Source organism: Strongylocentrotus purpuratus, unplaced genomic scaffold, assembly GCF_000002235.5.
Source record: "Strongylocentrotus purpuratus isolate Spur 01 unplaced genomic scaffold, Spur_5.0 spur5_scaffold_12, whole genome shotgun sequence".
Classification (NCBI taxonomy): Eukaryota; Metazoa; Echinodermata; class Echinoidea; order Camarodonta; family Strongylocentrotidae; genus Strongylocentrotus; species Strongylocentrotus purpuratus.
Genome location: NW_022145597.1, coordinates 16000379 through 16020732, shown reverse-complemented (window position 1 = coordinate 16020732; position 20354 = coordinate 16000379). Strand labels below are relative to the sequence as shown.

The 20354-nt window shown below is 36.3% G+C and overlaps 1 protein-coding gene across 1 annotated transcript; it reads right to left on the bottom strand.

The window, feature by feature from the left end:
- Nucleotides 1-1747: 1747 nt before the first annotated feature.
- Nucleotides 1748-9257, bottom strand: LOC105438818 (adhesion G-protein coupled receptor D1-like). The gene is made up of 7 exons (XM_011667113.2): nt 9115-9257; nt 8000-8066; nt 6763-6829; nt 6182-6267; nt 4920-5055; nt 2935-2976; nt 1748-2085 (listed from the first exon to the last, which is right to left on the bottom strand). Exons 1-7 carry the CDS (start codon nt 9197-9199, stop codon nt 1987-1989), a joined length of 582 nt encoding a protein of 193 aa, XP_011665415.2. The 5' UTR covers nt 9200-9257; the 3' UTR covers nt 1748-1986.
- Between the last annotated feature and the right edge of the window lie 11097 nt (nt 9258-20354).

The following is a 20354-nucleotide window of genomic DNA, read 5'->3' as shown; positions in this document are numbered from 1 at the left end:
TATATAGTCGTTGAAAAAAGTACTGCCATTAGAATAACACACATAGAAAATTTACACGAAATATCCACTAAACCCTTAACATATATAAATATAAGTATTAAGATTGCAAGGTAAATTCTTTTATAGACACCTATTGATAGACAAACGAAATATTTTTAATTGAGCAGCCTGTGATTAGCATAGTCAATTCCATTTTATATGACATAATAAAGCCTGTAATTCACATAAGTTATACATTTTGTACGAAAGAAATCAATTATTAATGCTATTGATGAGGTAAACGTCGTAAATGACTTGATTTGTGTGCTCTTTGAATACTGAATATAATCTAAATTTATACAATCCTTATATATATTTTTTTTTTTTTTTTTTTGTATTCATGAATTTTGTTTCTCAAAACTCGAATTATTTTACGTACATAACATAATTTATAAAAAACCGCAACATAATTATAACAAAGGTGTTATATCATCGATAAACAAACGTAAATACAACATAGTTCACTGTTCATTTTTAAATGAGTTTCATATTTCTCAACACATTATACAGCATTAAAATTATGATTTTTTCTTTTTTACTCAATTTACCCCAAATCCTCTTCCTCTCTAACTCCTTGGACTTATTTACAATATAGTTCGAAGAAAGAGAACACCTACAATGCACTTTCTTCAAAATTGTATTGTTTTTTGCAATAATATCAACAAACTATTTACAACTTACACGATATACTACAATATAGATTATGTGGCGCATAAAAACGCTACATACACAGTTTTCATTGAGCTCAGGAGAAGAATAGAAATGTTTTTGTCAAGTATTTGTTTTAAATAAATGAATTTTACATTTATACCAGGTCCGTGGTCCCATTCTCAATATGATTATTACATCACGTTACATATATATTTATATAAAATGTAATTGACATTTGTGCTACAGTTATATTAACGACATAGAACACAGAAACAAATGCGTTTTAAATTGTATTAATTCATAACTGAATTGAAGAAGTCTGGAAAAAACGATACTCAAAGTTTGGGTAAGTTCAAGTTCAAGATAGTTTTAAATACAATGTCTAGTACATGCATATCATACCATTTATTGTCGGTATAACTTGTCGAGAGAAAGAGAAGAAATGTAACAGACACCAACATACCATGGTTTAAAAATAGTGTACCAAAAAAATGGTGAAATATGCAATCTTCCGCACTTTAACTCCTTTTGCTATTGTTGCTACCAGGCCATAAAATACCTGTATATGGAAATTAAAGATTAGAGATTCACTGCCACATACTGTAAATCGCCTTTAAGAGCCAGGAGGGCTTTAAACTCTATGTTTAACTATATATATATTATTTTGCTTCTGGCTCCAAAGAGACGGAACTCAGGTTACTTGATTTAAAGGTACTATATCCCATTTGCAGGCCAATTTTGTTTGTAAAGGTTAAATTCAAACGGCAATTGAAAGATAATACGAATTAAACAACCTTCCTCAAAACGAGAGGGCTTGAAAATGGCTTTTAGTGGGAAAATAACGACCACTAGTTGTCGAATCGACTTAAGTGAATGCAATCACGTAAGCAACAGTCTGATTTTCAGCCCCTTTTACCGAATGGACTTATGTTTTGTGCTGCACATAGACTTAATCAGTTTAACGTTGGCCATTACAAGTAGTGGGTTATTGATATATATATATAAATGCTCATGTACCTGTTACAGCTCATTTTATGTATGTTATTACCACAAAAAAATATGTCAGTCAGTCACTCCATAGTGTCTGACAGTGAAATATAGAAGGTAAACGGGTTTTCTTGCATAATTGAAAGCGTGGTCCACAACTTGTAGCTGTTACATATCATATTTTTTAAAAGTGAAGCCATTTGAAAAGCCATCATTTACAGTTGACATCTTTTTCATCGATACTCTTCCACACTAACATGAAAAGATAGAAAAGCTCACAAATTAATCTTCACCTATCCCAGCTTTTCTTTAAAAGGTTGATGTGGCGGTTGGCTTGGAACTCCTCCTACTTGCCCAAGTGCTATCTGCAACACGACGACCAAGCCGAAGCTTAAGCGCTGTTTTCACCTAGATGAATATCGAGAGAGAGAGGACAAATATGGATAACATGATCGCAAATACCTTCGAAAAATCAATCCAAGGAAATATCAGTGGCTTTGTCAAGCACCTTTCTAAATGTGCGAACATTTATTTATTTACTTACTTACTTATTTTTTATTTGTTTGTCAATTTAGGTAATTAATTATTCATGAATGTATTTATTTATTTTGTCAAAACACGAACGGAAAGAGTTTGGAGAAAAAAAATATGGGAGTTCCAATCTGCTACGTACTGAATTGTGCGATTTATTTGAAAATATGAATTATGCAATGCGCATGCGATTTCTGTGGGCTATATACAATTGCTATCGAATAGCTTAAACAAAGTTCACAATGAGAACATAATAAATGGAGAGAAAAAGAGGATATATATATATATAGGGGTCGCTTAAGTGAATAAAGGAAAGAAATCATAGAACAAAACCTTACTGTGTAAAAAAAAAAAAAAAAAAAAAAAAAAACCTCCGTGTGTATTATAATAATAGCAAAAATCACTTTATTAAAGCTAAAATTAAGGTTCACTTTTAAGCCACCTTAAGCTTATTCCAGTACTCTCAGTAAACGACTGTAAATGCATTGTAAAGTTGATCAGAAAAAATTAGGAGTCCTTAAATAATCAAAGGTAGTATGACATTATAAACAAATAGAAAAGGGGCATTTTCTCGTTGTATAATGTAAATATTCAACAAAATATCTAATCACATGAGAAATGTTATTTATCGCCGTATTACCTCATTTTAAGCTTTCAAAAAAGATTACATGTAGTCATGAGATTTTGTTTGAATAGTGTTAAATGACGAGGTAAGAAAGAACTTACAGCCGGAACTAACAAGCAGTGAAACACCAAGATGGAGACACCCTGTAAAAGCATACAAAATAAAAAGAAATGAGAGAAACGGTGTTCTTTTTACCACTTTTGATGATGGGGGAGGGGGATATTACGTATCGAAGGTAGGAAAAAATAAATTCAATTTTAATTCAATTCAATTCAAGGTTTATTAAAGGCTTGTGTCGCAGCCCAATGGCTGAATTGGTCATGTGTATAATTAAACGATTCATTGCACATTTTAAACATAAAATACAGTTACAATTGATTTGTCAATATTGGAATATATATAGTTTATATGGTAAAATTGCTTGGGCAGCAAAATAAAAAAACAGAAGATAGCATGAAGTCAGAAAATTGTATTATCTTATAGAGAGTACAAATCAGGGAACTTCACCATTTGTGAAGAAAAAAATTATAATACAAAAAAAAAAAATAATAATTCATCTATTTTGATTAATTGGGCTTGGCTTTATTGAGAAGATCGACAAAGTAAGTTAGGGGGCTATTTCGAAAACGATTGGGTTTGCACTTGAATTGTTGATATTTAGATGCATGGCGTAAGAAGGTGGATATGTTTTTTCTAAAGAGGTAACCAGGTACTACATGTTGGGTGTTTAGCTAAGGATGTAGCACAATCCAGACAAAGCTTTTCCCTTCTGGATTCAAGCGTTGAAAGATCACATATTTGGCAACTGAAGCATTGGTATAATTAGTGTATTGTGGACCCAGCATGGTTCTACATACTCTTTTTTTAACTTGCTCCAAGTTTCTTACTTGTTTCTGTGTAAGCCCACCATTAACAACTGGGGTACAGTATACCATGACAGGACGAATATTGCCCGTATGTATCAGTTTCAGATCAGCTAAAGACAGTCCATATCGTTTCAGAAGCCTAAACATATACAACTTTCTATTACGTTTTTTGAGGGTTTCATTGACATGTAGATCCCATTTCAGATTGGATTGCACAATGACACCAAGAAATTTAACAGATTGGAGGTTTTACAGGGTGAGTCATAAATATAAAAGTTAGTTCGGCAGGAGGATTTTTGGAGAATGTCATACAAAGTAAAAAAAAAAAATGTAAAAATTTTTAAAAAATAAAACACTTTAAAGGATTTAATTGCATGTGATTTTGACAGGACCACTGACCCAAACGATAGGGAACAGCGGGTAAGTCGAATGGATCGGTTTTTTAACGACATTTCAACAAAGTAGGATCATCTACGTATTTATAGCAATCGATTGGTATGTTTTCACAAGCATCGTTGATCATCACTAGAAAGAGGATGGGGCCCAATTAAGTTCCATGGAGTACACCAGCATATTTAGGTATGTATTGAGATAGGGTGCCTTGGGATTTGACTCACTGTTGACGGTGTTCCAAAAAACTAACAATCCATTCAATGATGCATGGCCGCACTTGATCAATTTTCTATTAAGAATGTTATGATCCAGCCTGTCGAAAGCTTTGAAGAAGTTGGTACACACAACAGTGGATTAGCTCTTGCTCTTTTCACCATTTTCATAAAGATTGTGGAGTAAAATAACCAGATAATAAGTGGTCGATAAACCAGGGCGGTTTCCAACTTGCCGGGCGTCAATTTTGTCGACGATATCCTCAAGGAGCCATTTGGCTATGAAAGATTTTGCAATTTTCTCAAATTGACTTGTTAGTGCAATTGGTCGGAGATTGTTAATGGGTGCAGGTAATGATTTCGGAATAGGGGCTATTTGAGCTTGCCTCCACTGTTGCGAGGCGATTTTTCGTAAATTTGTTGTAGATGTATCAGGTAAACTGGACATGACACTTTGGCAGTAATAGGGGTGCTATTCACAAACGTTATACCTGACCCTTTTAGAGTTAATGTTTGATTATTCATGAAAGTTCGTGTAACCGACGACCAACGGGTCGCGACGCGACACCCGATTGAACGAAGTGAGCCATATTGAAAAGCTTCCGTTTTTCCTACCTGGAGGGAGAAACAGATGATGAAGATGTACTGAAAGCAGATGACAGCATCAGATTGGGTGAAACTGGTGATGGTTCCAGCGATCCAGGTTAAACCAAGGATTGGTAGAAGAATGCATAAGGCACGAGCCGTTGCCCTGTATAGAAAAGCGAGAAAAGAACAGATTAGTTGATAATAACGATATGATTTGTTTACCCATGGTAGCCCCATCAGTTTTATAAGGGTTCTCCCTAATGACCCTGCAATCAAATTATTACCTCGGCTACGTTTAGAGAGTGCAAATGTAGATCTATAATGTCTTGCCAGAGGACATTAGCGCCCTAGGTTTCGAACCCAGTATCTTGTACATCGTAGTCTTGGGCTTATCCACTGCACCACGACACATGGATTAATAAAGTTGCTATACAGGAGTAGGTGGATAGCCCGATTTTGTAAGCTAGGTATGAGAATCCGGACCATCTTAGTCAACGTCATTGATTAAGTAACAATAAGATTTTTTTTTCCTTTAAAGTCTTATCTTTATTTCAGTCCACCTCACTAGTACATATACTTGAAGACATACCTCAGGAATACTTCAAGATGTTTGGAATATCTGTCAAGCTAGCGAAATCCATTTCCCCTTTGCATGGCATTTTTCTGAATTCAGAAGTCCTATTTTATATTATGTAAGGAGTTCTTGGGAATGAATGGCATCTTATCTAAACTGTTATTTTAAAAGAATGTGAACCGTAAATCATTCACAACTGAGTGAGCCGGCAAAAACCAAAAGAAATCTATCTTTGTCGGTTGGATCTTTCATAAAGTAATTTCTCCAAATGCAGACGTTTCTGAATGACAGTTTTTAATCAAATTATAAAATATAAAACGTTAGTTTGACCTCTAGAGGCTGTTTACACCGGCAGAGCTAGCGCGCGCTAGACCGCGCTTTCTCTGCGGTTAGGAAGGTACAACGTCGATTCGGTCCGCCCAAAAGCGAGCCACGGCGAGCCTAAACGGCGTGCCACTGGAGCACCTCTTAGGGTTGGTCCACGAGAGATAGCGCGGTCTAGCGCGCGCTAGAAAAACAGGGGGTGCTACGATAGACCGCGCTATCTCATTGCGGTGTGAACAGCCTCTATGACTTTCGGGAACATTGATGATTACTTTTGTCTAACCCAGCCTGTTGATCTCAGGCAAAGCAATGGGAGAGAAATCCGAAGAACGCACAATATTTGGGGGGGGGGGGTGAATAATTTCTTGAAGAACTGGTAAACAGATCTTACTTGATCTTGTCGATTTCATCTTTCTTCTTGTTTGCCTTCAGGGAACTGAATGCTTTCATGACGAACCACAACACCGTAAAACTGAACTACGGGTACAAACAAAAGAGAATGCAGAAATATCGTTCACTAAAACTTAACACCTAAGTTAAAAACAATAAGTTAATATCATTTGGATAGATAGACAGATATTTTTTTTGCCGTAAAACAAATTTAGATTTTTCATATCGTCCTGTGATTATGTAAGTTCATTTAAGTGATATTTCATATATTATGTATACGTATGAATATATAAGATTTTACAGTGTAGCCATGAGCAATTAGGCTAAGTTTTTCAAAAAAAAATAAATAAATAAAAAAATGTTACCATATCATCTTATCATATCATATTACCAAATTCATGACTTCATTAATTACGTTTCTTCTTTATAGATTGACTTCTTTCTTTCAGAGAAATGCAGTACTTTCTAAGTAATAATTACGTTAAAGCTCAATATTTGCCATAAGCTAGTAAAAACTGTATAGCCAGTTTTTACTTTAGTCCTCCTTTAAAAATCAGGCAAACTCCAATCACTACATCTTACCAGTTCTGTTGCGTAGACACATCCTGCAAATATGTAGATACTGTTGTCTTCAACGTGTAACCAGCAGCTGAATAAAAAATATATTTATAACACCATTATTTGTATTTAAATAAGATTATATTACTATTTATTTTGTTTGTATTATTGTTATTATTATTATTATCATTATCACTAGTATTCTCATCACTTTAAATATTAATGATTTATTATTATAATGATAATAAATATAATGATTATTATTATTTTTCATTATTATTATTATTATCATTATCATTATATCATTTTCATTATATCTTTAGTATTACTCTTACTATTATTATTATTATTTTCATCATCGTAATCACGATCAATAATTATCAATAATATCATCATCAGCATTATAATCATCATCATGATTATTACATTATTTTCTGTAGAATTCACCAAGTATCGCGAGCCATTAATAAGAAACACATTATAGCCCAGTATACTAAACAAATTCTGTTGTTTACAAGTTGTTTAGTATATTAAGAAAAACCTGTTTAAAATGATAATTTAAGATATTACAAAAGGAATAACTGAATGTTATTGTATAATCTGAACAGAGCAACTAATGCGAAGTCCAATGCTATAACTAAAATATTTTTTAATTTCTTTAGAATATCCAATGGATCCTATGGAAGTTGTGAAACAATAAAAATTCGGATTTTCACTTCATATCCAATTACAAAAGTAAAGGAATGAACATTTAATTAACATGTAGATTAGAAACTTTAAACATGTCAACGACATAACTACAGCGGAATTTACTCTTTAAAGGGAAAGTACACGATGATATCAACTTGGTTTTAATAAAAGCAGAAAAATGAGGGAAACAAATAAGTGAAAATTGAGCAATATCCGATTAAAAAGAGGAATTTTATGAATTTGTTAGAGCTGTCTTCAGGTAAAAACAGATTTTAGCAACACTGTGACGTATTTTGCGAGCTCCTCTCCAGTTTGCTCTTTACAGGATATTTCATTTACTTTCATTTATTTATATATTGATGACGGAATTGATTGTTTCACATTTTTGCAACGATTATATAAAGGGTGAATATATCATTGGACATTTTCTTAAGGGAAAATGTAATTTCTTTGATTTTTTTTTGTTATTACAGGCCCAATTTCTACTTCTATTGAATCAACTTAATATCAGGGTAGACTTCCCCTTTAATAGACAAGTGATCAATGATATACAGAAGCCTCAGTTACTTACTATGCAGATGTTCCATACGTGTCGAAGAGAACACCAAAAGACACCCCGACAACCACAAGGGAGCCTCCTGAAATAAGTGAATTGAATCGAATTGAAATTAAAAACTGAAGGTTTATTGATAAAAATGCAAAGTCACAGCTCGAAGTTACAAATAAAACTGCAACATATAAAATACATTCAGATAGTACAATGTAAAATAGGCAAATACGAGATTTTGACATTTAGTAATTAAATTGATATGATAAGGGATAAGAAAAAGTGAAGAAAGTTATAAGAAGGAGAAAACAAAAGAAATAAAGGGAGAAAAAAGAAGAAGAAAATATGGTTTAATGGTAAAATAAGAGTTTAGAACAGACATGTTTTTATATCAGAAATAAGATTCAGTATAAAATTAGGAATTCAGTGATGAACCTGTCCCTGACTAGTGTAAAATATGTAGATACTATTTTGATTAACACAAAAGCCTCGTACTTTAAGCATTAAACAAATTATATAAACACATTGTACAGTGTAATGTTAATAATTGAAAAATATATAATCATCGAAACTTCGCAATGAATGGCTAACTTTGGTTTTTCTTTTGGAAGAACAGGAGGAAATAAGGAGATGAGGTAAAGAACAATTGAGCTACCTCAAAAAAGGATTAGGGATGCAGGAAAGTGCCTTGTATATGTATAAAAACAATGCCCTAAGTGACATCGGCAGATGAATTTGAATGATGTGATAGTACCGAATGCTTTCATATTGTAAACATCTAAATAGATGAACTGTCATCAAATATTCTATTGCGAATTCAAAAACAGATGGTTGAAAAATAATTGAGCTAGGAAAAATATCTTCAAAATCGATTGACAAGTCGAAAGATAACAACAAGCAAAGAAGATGGCATTAGGGTACTGGATATAAGCATCGACTGATTAACCATTGGCCAAAGAAACCGCCATATAATCATAAGAGATATACCTGTATTGTCATATTCACAACATGTACATGGTTGGATATAGACTTTTTAATAAAAGATCAGGTGGTGTGTATGCGCCCCCTATAGGCAGAGCCAAGTTAAGAACGGAAAATCGCTATTTTAGGCAATAGTGGACACTTGATTCCGGTCTTACCGTAAGCAATAAGACTCAGCCACCCAATCCTAAGTGCCTTGAAGCCCACGGCAGTCGTACGGTACAGGAACACGCCCTCGATCATGGTCCATGCAAGAGCTGATGTGAACAGATAGTGTAGTGTCACTGTCACGCCCTTACAGAGTGCCTGTCGTAAAACAAAACAAAAAATGTGTTTACACTTCTATTTGAGAATGGATGTTCTGTGTAACTGAAGAACCCTAAAACAATCTAAGTCGTCTATCCGAATTGAAATTAAGGTCTTAAAATGTATGCTTCCACTAAATACAGATTGATTCCTCCCCCCAAAAAGAGTCCAAACAAACATGACCAACATCGAATAATTGCTTTATTTAAGTCTTGAAATTGAGATGTTTTTAAAATGTTACCACCGGGAATCACATCCGGGTTGGATCGCTAATGCCTTAATCTCTATGCTACAGGAAATTACTAGTGATTTCGATGACAACATTTTTAATTGATCGATTGGCAAATCTTCAGCATTGTTTGGTTCATCATTTCCTTTGGCATTTGAGATTTTGTTTTGTTCTTTAAGGTGGTCATGATGGTTCTGAGAAAGAATAGGAGTCTACAATTCTCACCCTATTTTCTGTTGCCTCGGCCAAGCTCAGAAAAAGGATCTGTCCAAGGGCCGTGCATATTGCCAGGTTCATGTGAATCTGAATCTTCAGCATCTTGCAGGCTCTGTAACAAACCGTTAAACATTTTAGTGAGGGGTGAAAGAGAAAGGCCTGAGGTGATGCGACACCTCAAGATTGTTGTTCTACCTGTCTACCGAAAAACGATAACAGAGGCGTTCCGAATCGACTGCAGGCAACTTCAGTAGCTTAAAGAAACACCTTTTTTATGAGGGAAGAGTGCTATGGCATATTAATTTGATCAGATCATTATTTTCATTAGATGAGCAGGGATTCGAACCACGTACCTCGTGGTTCACCTTCCAGAGATTTATCCACTATAGACAATAAACACCTTTACAGAAACTACCGGGTTCCAGGAGCTAATTGGTTAAGGACGTTCCGCAGAAATGTTCGTTTACATCTCAGCTGCGCAGGGCCAGCTGCTCATATCTTCATAACCAGTTGGCCCTAAACAGCTAAGGTGGGCTCGAACATCACTGCGGAACGACCTCAAAACACACTCACCCAGTCACACAGTAGATGAATACAGCAAGAACCAAAGAGGCGATAGAAATTCCACCAAAAATGTAGGACAGGTAACTCTGTACTTGAGCATTGACTCCTGTAGGCGGCTACATGTAAAAAGAGGATAATAACAATAATATTTATCATAATAATAATAATAACTTCATCAATAATAATGATAATAAACACCCCCCCCCAAAAAAAAAAATAATAATAATAATAATAATAATATATATATATATATAGTAATAAAAGGCGAAGAAAAAAAAATCAATGATCCATTCGATTAACCATTACCTATCCTTTCACTTAATTTATCCATGAATTATTCAATTAATAAAGGGAACCAATACCCTTTCCTCCGCTTCAATTTATTGATTTTAATTTATTTTTTTTAAATTGCTCTGTATTTGTAGACATTTCATGCCATGTTTCTTTTTCACCCCGACCGCACGACAAGAACTGAACTTTATTTTTAAGCAGATAATGCAACAATGACTGACTGACCTTGAGAGAGAGCAGAACAGCGAAGCTAGTCAGATGACTGCTGCTGCACACAACCGAATCAGAGTCGACAGAGACGACCTGGACGCCATCAGTTGACCAAACGCTATCGTAAACAAATATTTTATAAAATCATACACAAGCGTACAATAAAAATATTTTAAAATGTTAATAAAGACTCTTAGTAACGTGTTGAATCGTTTGGTTTATCAATCTCGGTATTTAGAACTTATATATTGAATGTTGGAGCAAGTGAAACTTACTTCAAAATATAGTCATGTAACTCTTATTGTACATATCATTGTTGGATTAGAAGTTTATTATTTTGAAATCGCCCCCCCCCCCTACACAGACAAATCTTGATAATCATGATTATAAATGAATTTAGGTGAGGCACATGTGTTAAAAAAGACCCCCCCCCCCCTCCACGAGAAAAAAATGTATATACATACTTCAATTATAAGTCAAGACTCTTGATTGCAATGCATTTTTAGCCAATTGGTTTATTGTTACAGCTCGAAATTTCGACGTATCATTACGTCTTACGAAAATGCTCAAATGCATTGCAAATCAGACACGTGACTCGTCTTTACAGTCCATAAATGATTTTGTGAACAGTGTCTGATTACCTGCCGTTGACCTGGTAAGCACAGTGCACCACATAGGAACCGTCCTATTAAATAAAATACAAAATAAACAAATAAAGAACTCAGAAAGATAATAACATTTTAGCTTCGGGCTTACCGTTCATGTTATCAGAAAAGGTGGATAATTCAAAGTACATTTTGGATATAGATGGACTGTTCCGCTTTAAGGAGCTGGCCCTTTTGCTGATGTAATTAAGCAAAGGTTTGTCAATCAAAACAAATAAAATAGAAAGGATGATAGTGGTGATAATAATAGTATAACTAGTAGGATCAGCAACAACAGTTTAAGTTGTGGAAGTAGTAGTAATGATAATAATGATCATAATAATATTCATGTTAATAATGATAACAACATCAAGAATGATAATAATAGGATATATTAACTTTAATAAGTTTATATTAAGGATGTAGATGATAATATTCAATCTTAAGGATGATGAAAGTGTATAACTATACAGGATATAAATTATCTTGAAATGATAGATCGTCATTTTAGAAGGCTTCCGTGCCTTATTGTCACTTACTATATTTTACTTATCATCTCATGACCCATCAAGCATATACGCCTGATTTTTTTTCAACAAGAATTTTAAAAGAGTTGTATAGTACCTGATAACGAATTAGATAAGTATTATTATTATGAAAGATTAACGTAATGGTCAATCCTGGGCATATCTCTGGTCATCGGCTTTATTCAGCATTCCAATAGTTAGTGTAATGAAATTTGTTGTTCGGTTTGGTATCGAGCTCGATTACCTTCTTTCGTGGTCTTATGTAGGAAGGGGAGCCCTATTTCTACGCACCTAACATTTCTCTCGAAATCGGAAACATTTTTCTATTGTATTCCTTTTGTCCTAGATCTCTTTGTACTCTTTATATTCCAGGGAGTATGTGTGCCGATTTTTTTTGGTCAAAAACACCCCAGAACAGTGTAATTTTCACAAGAGAAGGCGATGTTGTCATTTTAAAATTACAAAGACAAAGGTTCCCATGTCCGCGCACTCAATCACTTTTCTCGCAGTTGTTATGATATGAGTATTTGGAATCATTAAAGTTTAAGAAATCGGCCCAATGTTGCTAATATTCACATGCCCTGTACATATAAATGTGTACACAGGACTACATAAACATTTGGCATAAGTTTGTGGCCCGGGTTGTGTTCCCAGCATTTAGCTGTTACGTGTCATATTCCAGGGGACTTTTGTTTCTATTATGCTCTTCAACACTAAGAAATAACATAAACAAAGGATAAAAGAGAACACAAATTATTTGTCGCCTTTCACAGAACTCAATCTTCCCTTTAACCGAGTAGCGATAGTGTTGTCTCACCGTTGGGGGAAAACCTTTGGTAGGCTGCATCATGAAGGTTATTTGCACAGAACCATTGGAGAGATTGATGGTCGTGCTGCCGTCAATGAGTTCGATCTTGATCACTGAGCTAATGATGCTGACAATGTTGTTCTCGTCAGCGTTGTCGGTGAGCTTTACAATTTCCGCGCCATCTTTGATATCCTCCCGGTCCGTGTAGGCGTGGTGGACGGTCACTGCTCGTTAAAGATGAGACAGGAAGGGGGAGTATCACACACTGCGTATCAAGATTCTAGACCTCTGATTAATACAAAAAACTGCAGGCATGAAATTTACCTGTTGACAGCTAGCCAGTATAGCGAAAGAAATTGATTGAGCATAGCTCTGCTTTAGCGTGCAGTGCAAGGACGCAATAGATGCATATGAAGTTAAAGGAGACCTCACCCCAAAGAATATAAAGTATAGGTATTCTTAAAAACAATTAGACGTATTCCTGCCCTGCGATGTACAATATTCCTTACGTAAAAGTTGTGCTTTATGCGACTCTATTTCACTTTGGTGGAGAATATTGTAGATTAATGGGCAAGAATATAATAAATCTCTCAGAATAAGTAAATTTATGTTTTGGGGTGAGGTTTCCTTCAACGATAGATACGCGTACTGCTCTTAGATTGCCCTGCTTATAAATAAACACATATTTTGCCAGATGCGGTATAAAAAAACAAATACTAATTTTCTTTTTTCTCGAGAAACCATTGCACAATTACAGTGTATCCCGTGATAACAGCACACGATTTGGTTGGTAACAATAGATAAATAATAGTTGTGGCTTCTTATAAACACTTAGGTCCGTAGATCATGACACGGGTGGCGCTCATTTTAGAGAAGATCGACATTTGTACATGCCCCTACCATTTCTATCATTCACTGAACCGAAGTGGAACGTGAAGGTTAAGCGGCACTGCTGGCTTCCAGATGAAAGGCCCTCAAGAACTTCCTCAGATGCCCCGCTGCCGCAGACCTACGTACAAAAAAAGTTAGGATTAAAACCAGTGATCCATGGAGCAACGGGGGCACAAGCATCCCCCAACCCACAATTAAAAAAATATGAAAAAGGAGAGGATTGGAAGTAAAATAATGGGCTTTGGACCTTATGCAGACAGTCGCGATCCATTTAAATCGCTGGCAAATTGACATCGATCGCAACTGTTTGTTTGCGATTTTAATTGAAAGAGTAAAGTGAATGAACCACTGTATCACAACAACAAAGAATGTTACTTGTATTAAAACTGTTTCCGAAATTTCGGATGAGATTCTTTTTCATAACCTTGTATTTAAGAGAGAATATTAATTTGTCTTGTCTCACGGATGAACTATGTTGTTCCTCATACCGATAAAATTCTGATACTTGATATTTTGTTTTCGATACCAGATAATGGCTATTTAATGTTAACTATAGATACATGCATATGCGCGCACTGCTCTTAGATTGGTTTATTCCCTACAAGTAAATATATTTCGAAATACACATTTCGTCAATATATCCCTTTTTGACAATCCACTCGCAATATGCAGTAAATAAAAGAAATATCGACTGCTTATTGTTGGGTTCACGGTTAATCATGTAGCTCCTCAGTGATCTCGAGACTTTATGACGCCGTTCGATTTCGTCTCGGTGGCACGGTTCAAATTTGACATAAACCTGGGCAATAGTTTTAACCGTGCCCCTCAGAGCGGTCGATATTTGTATTTTACCGATGTATTTACCGTTGTAGGAAGCTGCGTCGATGATAATGACATACTAGTAGTAAGATCAGGTGCCATTGATGGTCCTGTATTAGTGTAAGTCGGTGTTGTAGGATCCGGTGGAGATGATGTAGCTTGGTCCGATAATTGTGATATTGTTGTAGGAATGTAAGGTGCCTCTGTTGTTGTGTCTGTAGTAGGGTCCTGTAATAACGATCAATTTGTGGTACACTAAGTGCTGATTGATACTGACTAATTGTTGTGTATGCAATCCAAACTGTATATCTCATGCCGACTGAGGGCGTAGTCCCCTGATTGTAAATTGAAGCCGCCATATTAAACATACAACTGAAACTCAAACTTCTGTCTTAGTTTGCATTATTTCGGACTCAAACATAATACTAATTAAATTAAATGGTGATAAGAAATGCATGGTAAGATAACATATTATGAAAAATTAAGGTTACGGTTGCTAACGAGTTAATTAGCCATTGACTTAAGCGTACCACTCACTTAAAACAAGAATTGTTAACAGCTTGGATATATAAATCAACCCAGAAAAGAACTCCACCCGCCGGAATTTAATGGGCGAAGGGATAAGGATTATCGAGAAAATAAAGAATCCGGGCTACCTTGGCTCAAAGACAACTAGGCCAAGCTGCAGAAAACGGTCAGTTTTTGTCATTTTACCCGAACCCTAACCCTAACCCGAAACATAACCCTAACCCGAAACCTAACGCTAAACCTCCCAAAACTAACCGTTTTTGCAGCTGGGCTGAGTTGTCTTTGAGCCGAGTTGTCTTTGAGCCGAGTTAGCCCGACTCCAACATAAAGGCGGCCCTTTTGGAGCCCAGCTCGGACCTGGGTTCCGTGAGGGCCCTATTCTATGAGAGCTACTGTGGGCTTGTCGAATAGTTTACTAACAAGTAATTTGATGTAAGATGTCTGTGGGGGGGGGGGGGGGGAGGGAAAGGGAAGGGGAGAAGTAAGTGGGAAATGATAGAGGAAGAAAGAGAGAGGGGGCAAGAACGGATTAAGGACCAGCCATTGTATAAATGAGACGACATGAAAAGGTCACTTAATCATAATCATTTTTTATTCTAGACCATAAGTGAAGAGTGTCATATGTTTTTTTCATTATGATACCAAAAGAGTGTTCTTGCATAATGTGGACATATACCCGTACATGCAACAAGAAGAAGTAGAAGAAGAAGAAGAAGAAATTACCTCCCAATATAATATAACATCTAAAAAAAGGAAAACACTTTATTTACCAAGGCTGGAGTGGTATTTTGAACTGGAGGTGGTGTTCCGGTTCCATTCCACACACCTACGTTTAAACCAGACAACAGAAATTGCTCTTATCTATTAATTGAACGAATCCTACATCGAACTGAAATCAGACCGAACAAAATATAACGATATCCAATTTTTTGTCAGTTATGAGTCAGTTTGGCGGTATGACTATGGGATATCTAATAATAATAATAACGACAATAGTGGAGTCTTGTATATAGCGCTCATGTCTGGCACATTGCCATTAGTGGTGTTCAATTATTAACCGCCTCATACCATTGAATTAATAAGCAACGGAGCAAGTGTCGCTCGAGCAAATTTTGGATCACAAAGACAGTTTTTGTGTACCTCAAGGACTCTAGCATAATGGTATTCATCAATCCAACTAATTCAATAACATGGACAATCCCACACGCTAAAAGCCACAGTTTATTGAATTAGTGTAATTTAATAAATTGACAACCAAATCATTTCTCACCACCTAATGAAAAAGAAATATAACAAGCGGGGATGTTTAATATGATTTTTTTTTCCATTAAGGAAACCTAGATGATTACCATATTAATCATCTATCAATATGTTTACGTCATTAATTACCATGATGACGGATGTAATATTTACTAGCGCATGAAAACAAATGTACGCAAAATGAAAATTAAGTTTTTAAAGTGCTTATTGATTCGATACATATCCCAACTTATCGATTTAAACACCCATCATATCCAAATTAGATGAGTTAAACAGCTATACAAAATGTTGGTATTTAAATTAGGAAATGAAAATGCGTCTCATCAGCCTACGAAAACAAAATAATGAAGAAGATTTTTTTTTTTAATTTGGGCCAGTGTCGTTTTAAAAAGGTGCCAAATAAAATCATCTTTTGGTAACGCAACCCATTTTTCCCTCTCTCTTTGAATGACGATTTCTCAGTTACAATTCGTGTTTTTTTTTCATCCTGCAGCTGCATTATGGTCGTTGCACACGAGGCGTCATTGCTATTTGCATTATTACTAGCGCTACCCAAGCTATAAAAGCATTAGCCTAAGCACACGCTTATCCACACACGCTTAGCCATGTGCAATATTCATTTTGCTTTCACTTGTTTTACGATGCCACACTCCCTTAAACTGGTAAATAGGGCGTTGCACACGATGCGTTATCTGCCGACGTAAGACTCAGCGACTTGTGCCGTTGTTTTACACATAGGCAGGGGCGGCGATCCCGGGGGGACGGGTGGACACGTCCCCCCCCCCCCTTCAATTTTTGAAAAATTGAAAAAGTGAGAAAAAAAAGTGTATAGCAAATACTGACTAAAGACTGCAACAAACTTTTAGGCTCTGGAGGGTCCTAGAGTGCAGCGTTTAGACAAATAAAAATGCAAAAAACTCCGGAGCTACGCTCCCTCGCATAATATTCTTCGAAGTGTACAGTAAATATTCTAGAAAAGTGAAGTGTGAAAAAGGTATATTGCTTGTTTTTATACTATTCTTTTGCTAATTAAAGTATGTAATTTGTTAATACAACAAAACTTCAAAAAAACCTGTGAGGGGATAGTCACTTCCGTAACCTCTACCCCTCTCGTTCACTTTGCTCCCTCGCTTTGGCGTAATGATGGGGGGGGGGGGGGGCTTGGGGGCAGTTGCCCCCCTAATAAAATTCTAACGTGGTTTATTTCTAACTCGATACCAGTGATTTACAAATGTTGCTGAAATGGCATGGTTTTCCCTGAGCTTCTGGGGGCTCTGCCCACTGGACCCCACCAAGGGCCCTATGGCTGGCCCCTGTTTGCTCATCTGACCGTGATTGAATGCGTAAAACCCTGAGCTTCCGGGGGATCTGCCCCCTGAACCCCACCAGGGGCTCTAAGACGAGCCCCTGGATGCTCATCTGACCGTTATTAAATGCCTAAAACCCCTGAGCTTCATGGGCCTACGCCCCTGGACCACACACCAATTTACGCTCCACTTGATATGCTCGCTTTGCTCTACCTAATAAAAAACGTTCCGCGAGGCCTGCATGTACAATGTTAGAGTGGGGATGCGGATTTTTTTTCTCCCCCCTAACGCATTTGTTCAATATACGCCAATGCTCCCCCGTCCCTCGCATTTCGTCCCCCCCCCCCCGGTCATGAAAAGAAATCGCCGCCCCTGCATATGGGTATGGTATATGTGCGTCACAGGTTTTATTAGCCCAGGTAATGACGCAATCGAAATGACACCTCGTGTGCATAAGGCAGTACAAACTCACAGTCATATTCAGCATAAGCATAGGCTTGTTCTCCAGAGCAAAAATCTTGATCTCCTGTGCATGTGATGCCACATGGGTTCCGTGTACTACAAAGCAGTGCCCACTTTGCTGTCTGCAATACAATACATTGTCACGTATCAAAATTACGGAACAAGTTCAACCGGGGCCCCGTAACATAAAATTCGACTTATGATCAATCGTTAAAATCTTCAATCTTGCACTAATACATTGTATCCGACCATGCATTGTTTCTATCTCTTACATAAAATTAATTGTAAGGTGGTATATATATTTCTGTAATCCTATTACGCATGGATTGATAATAATAATAATAATAATAATAATAACAAGTTCTCACCGCGCTTAGGAAATGGTAAGAAACAAGTACCAACAAAAAGGTGTACCCAGCCATAAGATGACAATGAGAAATTGAGTTTTATGTTGAAATAAAGTTTCTTGGATCATTTGGTTACAGAATTGGTGTACATTTTTCAGGATTAGCAGAGCATTCTATTAAACAGAGGACACAACTAGATCATAATATGCATTTATAACTACCGGCCCTTGTGATTAAAAATGGAGAAGTCCAGAACGATTACTTTCGAAGTTTAAAAGCAATCCTGCCAAAAATCATGATTTTAATGATGCACATTCTTATTCAGAAAATGAGACCCAAAGGTAGTTATACCTTGAATGCGTTTAGTGCCCAAATGCATATTGGCGATAGTCAGGTTAATAATTGAACTATATAAGCAGCTTCATATAACAACAAAAAAACTATGTAAGCAGCTTGAGCATCCTCTGGGATGGAGCTGTGGCAATATAGCTATATTTATGTCAATATTGCTGTTATCATTAAAATTGTCCGGATGTGTTTGTCCGGAAGGTAGCTATCGGAAGGTCGCTGTCCAGAGGTGGTTGTCCGATGGTAGCTGTCTGGAGCATTACTGTCCAGAGGCAGTTGTCCATAGGTGGTTGTTCAAAAGGTAGTTGTCCTGATAGTAATTTTTTAGAGCCTAGATGTTCAGAGGTAGATGTCTAGATGTATAAAGTTGTCTAGAGGTTGTTGTCTAGAGCCTAGTTGTTCAAAGGTAGTTTTCAAGAGCCCACTTTTCCAAAGGGTAGGCCCTATACGCTTTGAGGTAGTTGTCTGGAGGGTCGGCCCCATATTAACAAAACCTTTCATAGGCTATATGACAACTAGGCTCAGTAAGGCAAGCACTAGTGTCAGGAGGGAAGTTGTCCGTAAGTAAGATTGTAAGATTTGTATTGACTCTATGAGAGTGTATGAGGAGTATGAGAGTGCAAACATATTTACATGGTATCAATATAACAATAGTATAACAATGATACACATGTGATAATATGAACGATGATATTATGATAATATGAACAAAGATAACGTGTGATAGTATGGACACTATTAAACATGTGATAATATGAGCAATAATAAACATGTGACAATATGAACAAATAAATATATTTACAAATCAGGGTAGTTGTCTGAACACGCCCTCACTCACCCTTTCCCCAATCATGATACAGGGTGCAACCAAAGACGTGTACAAGGCATCACATGCTGTCACGCGCACACAGATGCCTTCCTTTACGACGATCGTGTAGTTCGGTGGGCAAGTCAACGAGAAATGTGTGGTCGGTTCACCCCTTTCGCATTGTGTCTGGATAACAGGGTCGCCAGCTATTTAAACAAAAAAAAGGGTTATTTGCAAGGGGTAATTAGTTCTTCTCGCTTTCCTTCTCCCCACATTGAAAAAATGAACGTTTAAATTGCCACCTAAATGGCAATATAGCTAGAACAAATTTCTTAAATCTTGCTGTTTCCACAAGCCTTGGTAATTGCCGGGGCAGGATAAAATTACGTATTCCCATTATACTTATGTCGTCATATTTTGCACCGACGGATTTTGACAGCGGTGGTGTTCCACAGCCTATTTTTTTTAATATATGAACGAGCCTTAAAATTAAAGTTGAGTTCGGATCATGCAGTTACACAGTAAAAGCCTGGTTAGCAGCAATTATGAGAATAAAACTTAATTATGTAGTATAACAGTTAATGTATGCTGTGATAGGGGACATTTTTTATTATGATATTTTTTCAAATTGACAAAAACAAAATGGGCAAGCTCAAAATTTCTTTTCATTTTTACCAGAATTCAACCTTTTCTTAAGGCATACAAATTCAAACATCTGTTGGGGTTATAGGTTTCAATGTTACAATTGCAACCGGGAATGAACGCGAATCTTCCACTCTTTCTGGAGTCATATCAAGGTTCAATTCGTTTGGAGCGGAGAACACAAAATAGAA

What these genes read in the sequence shown, in the direction of transcription:
- LOC105438818 (XM_011667113.2), bottom strand. Translation starts at nt 9,199, where the DNA reads ATGATCGAGGGCGTGTTCCTGTACCGTACGACTGCCGTGGGCTTCAAG. An exon ending in ACGTATGGAACATCTGCATA is followed by an intron (nt 6,830 to 7,999) that starts GTAAGTAACTGA and finishes TTTTTTATTCAG; the next exon opens with CTGCTGGTTACACGTTGAAG. An exon ending in GATGAAATCGACAAGATCAA is followed by an intron (nt 5,056 to 6,181) that starts GTAAGATCTGTT and finishes TTTTCTATACAG; the next exon opens with GGCAACGGCTCGTGCCTTAT.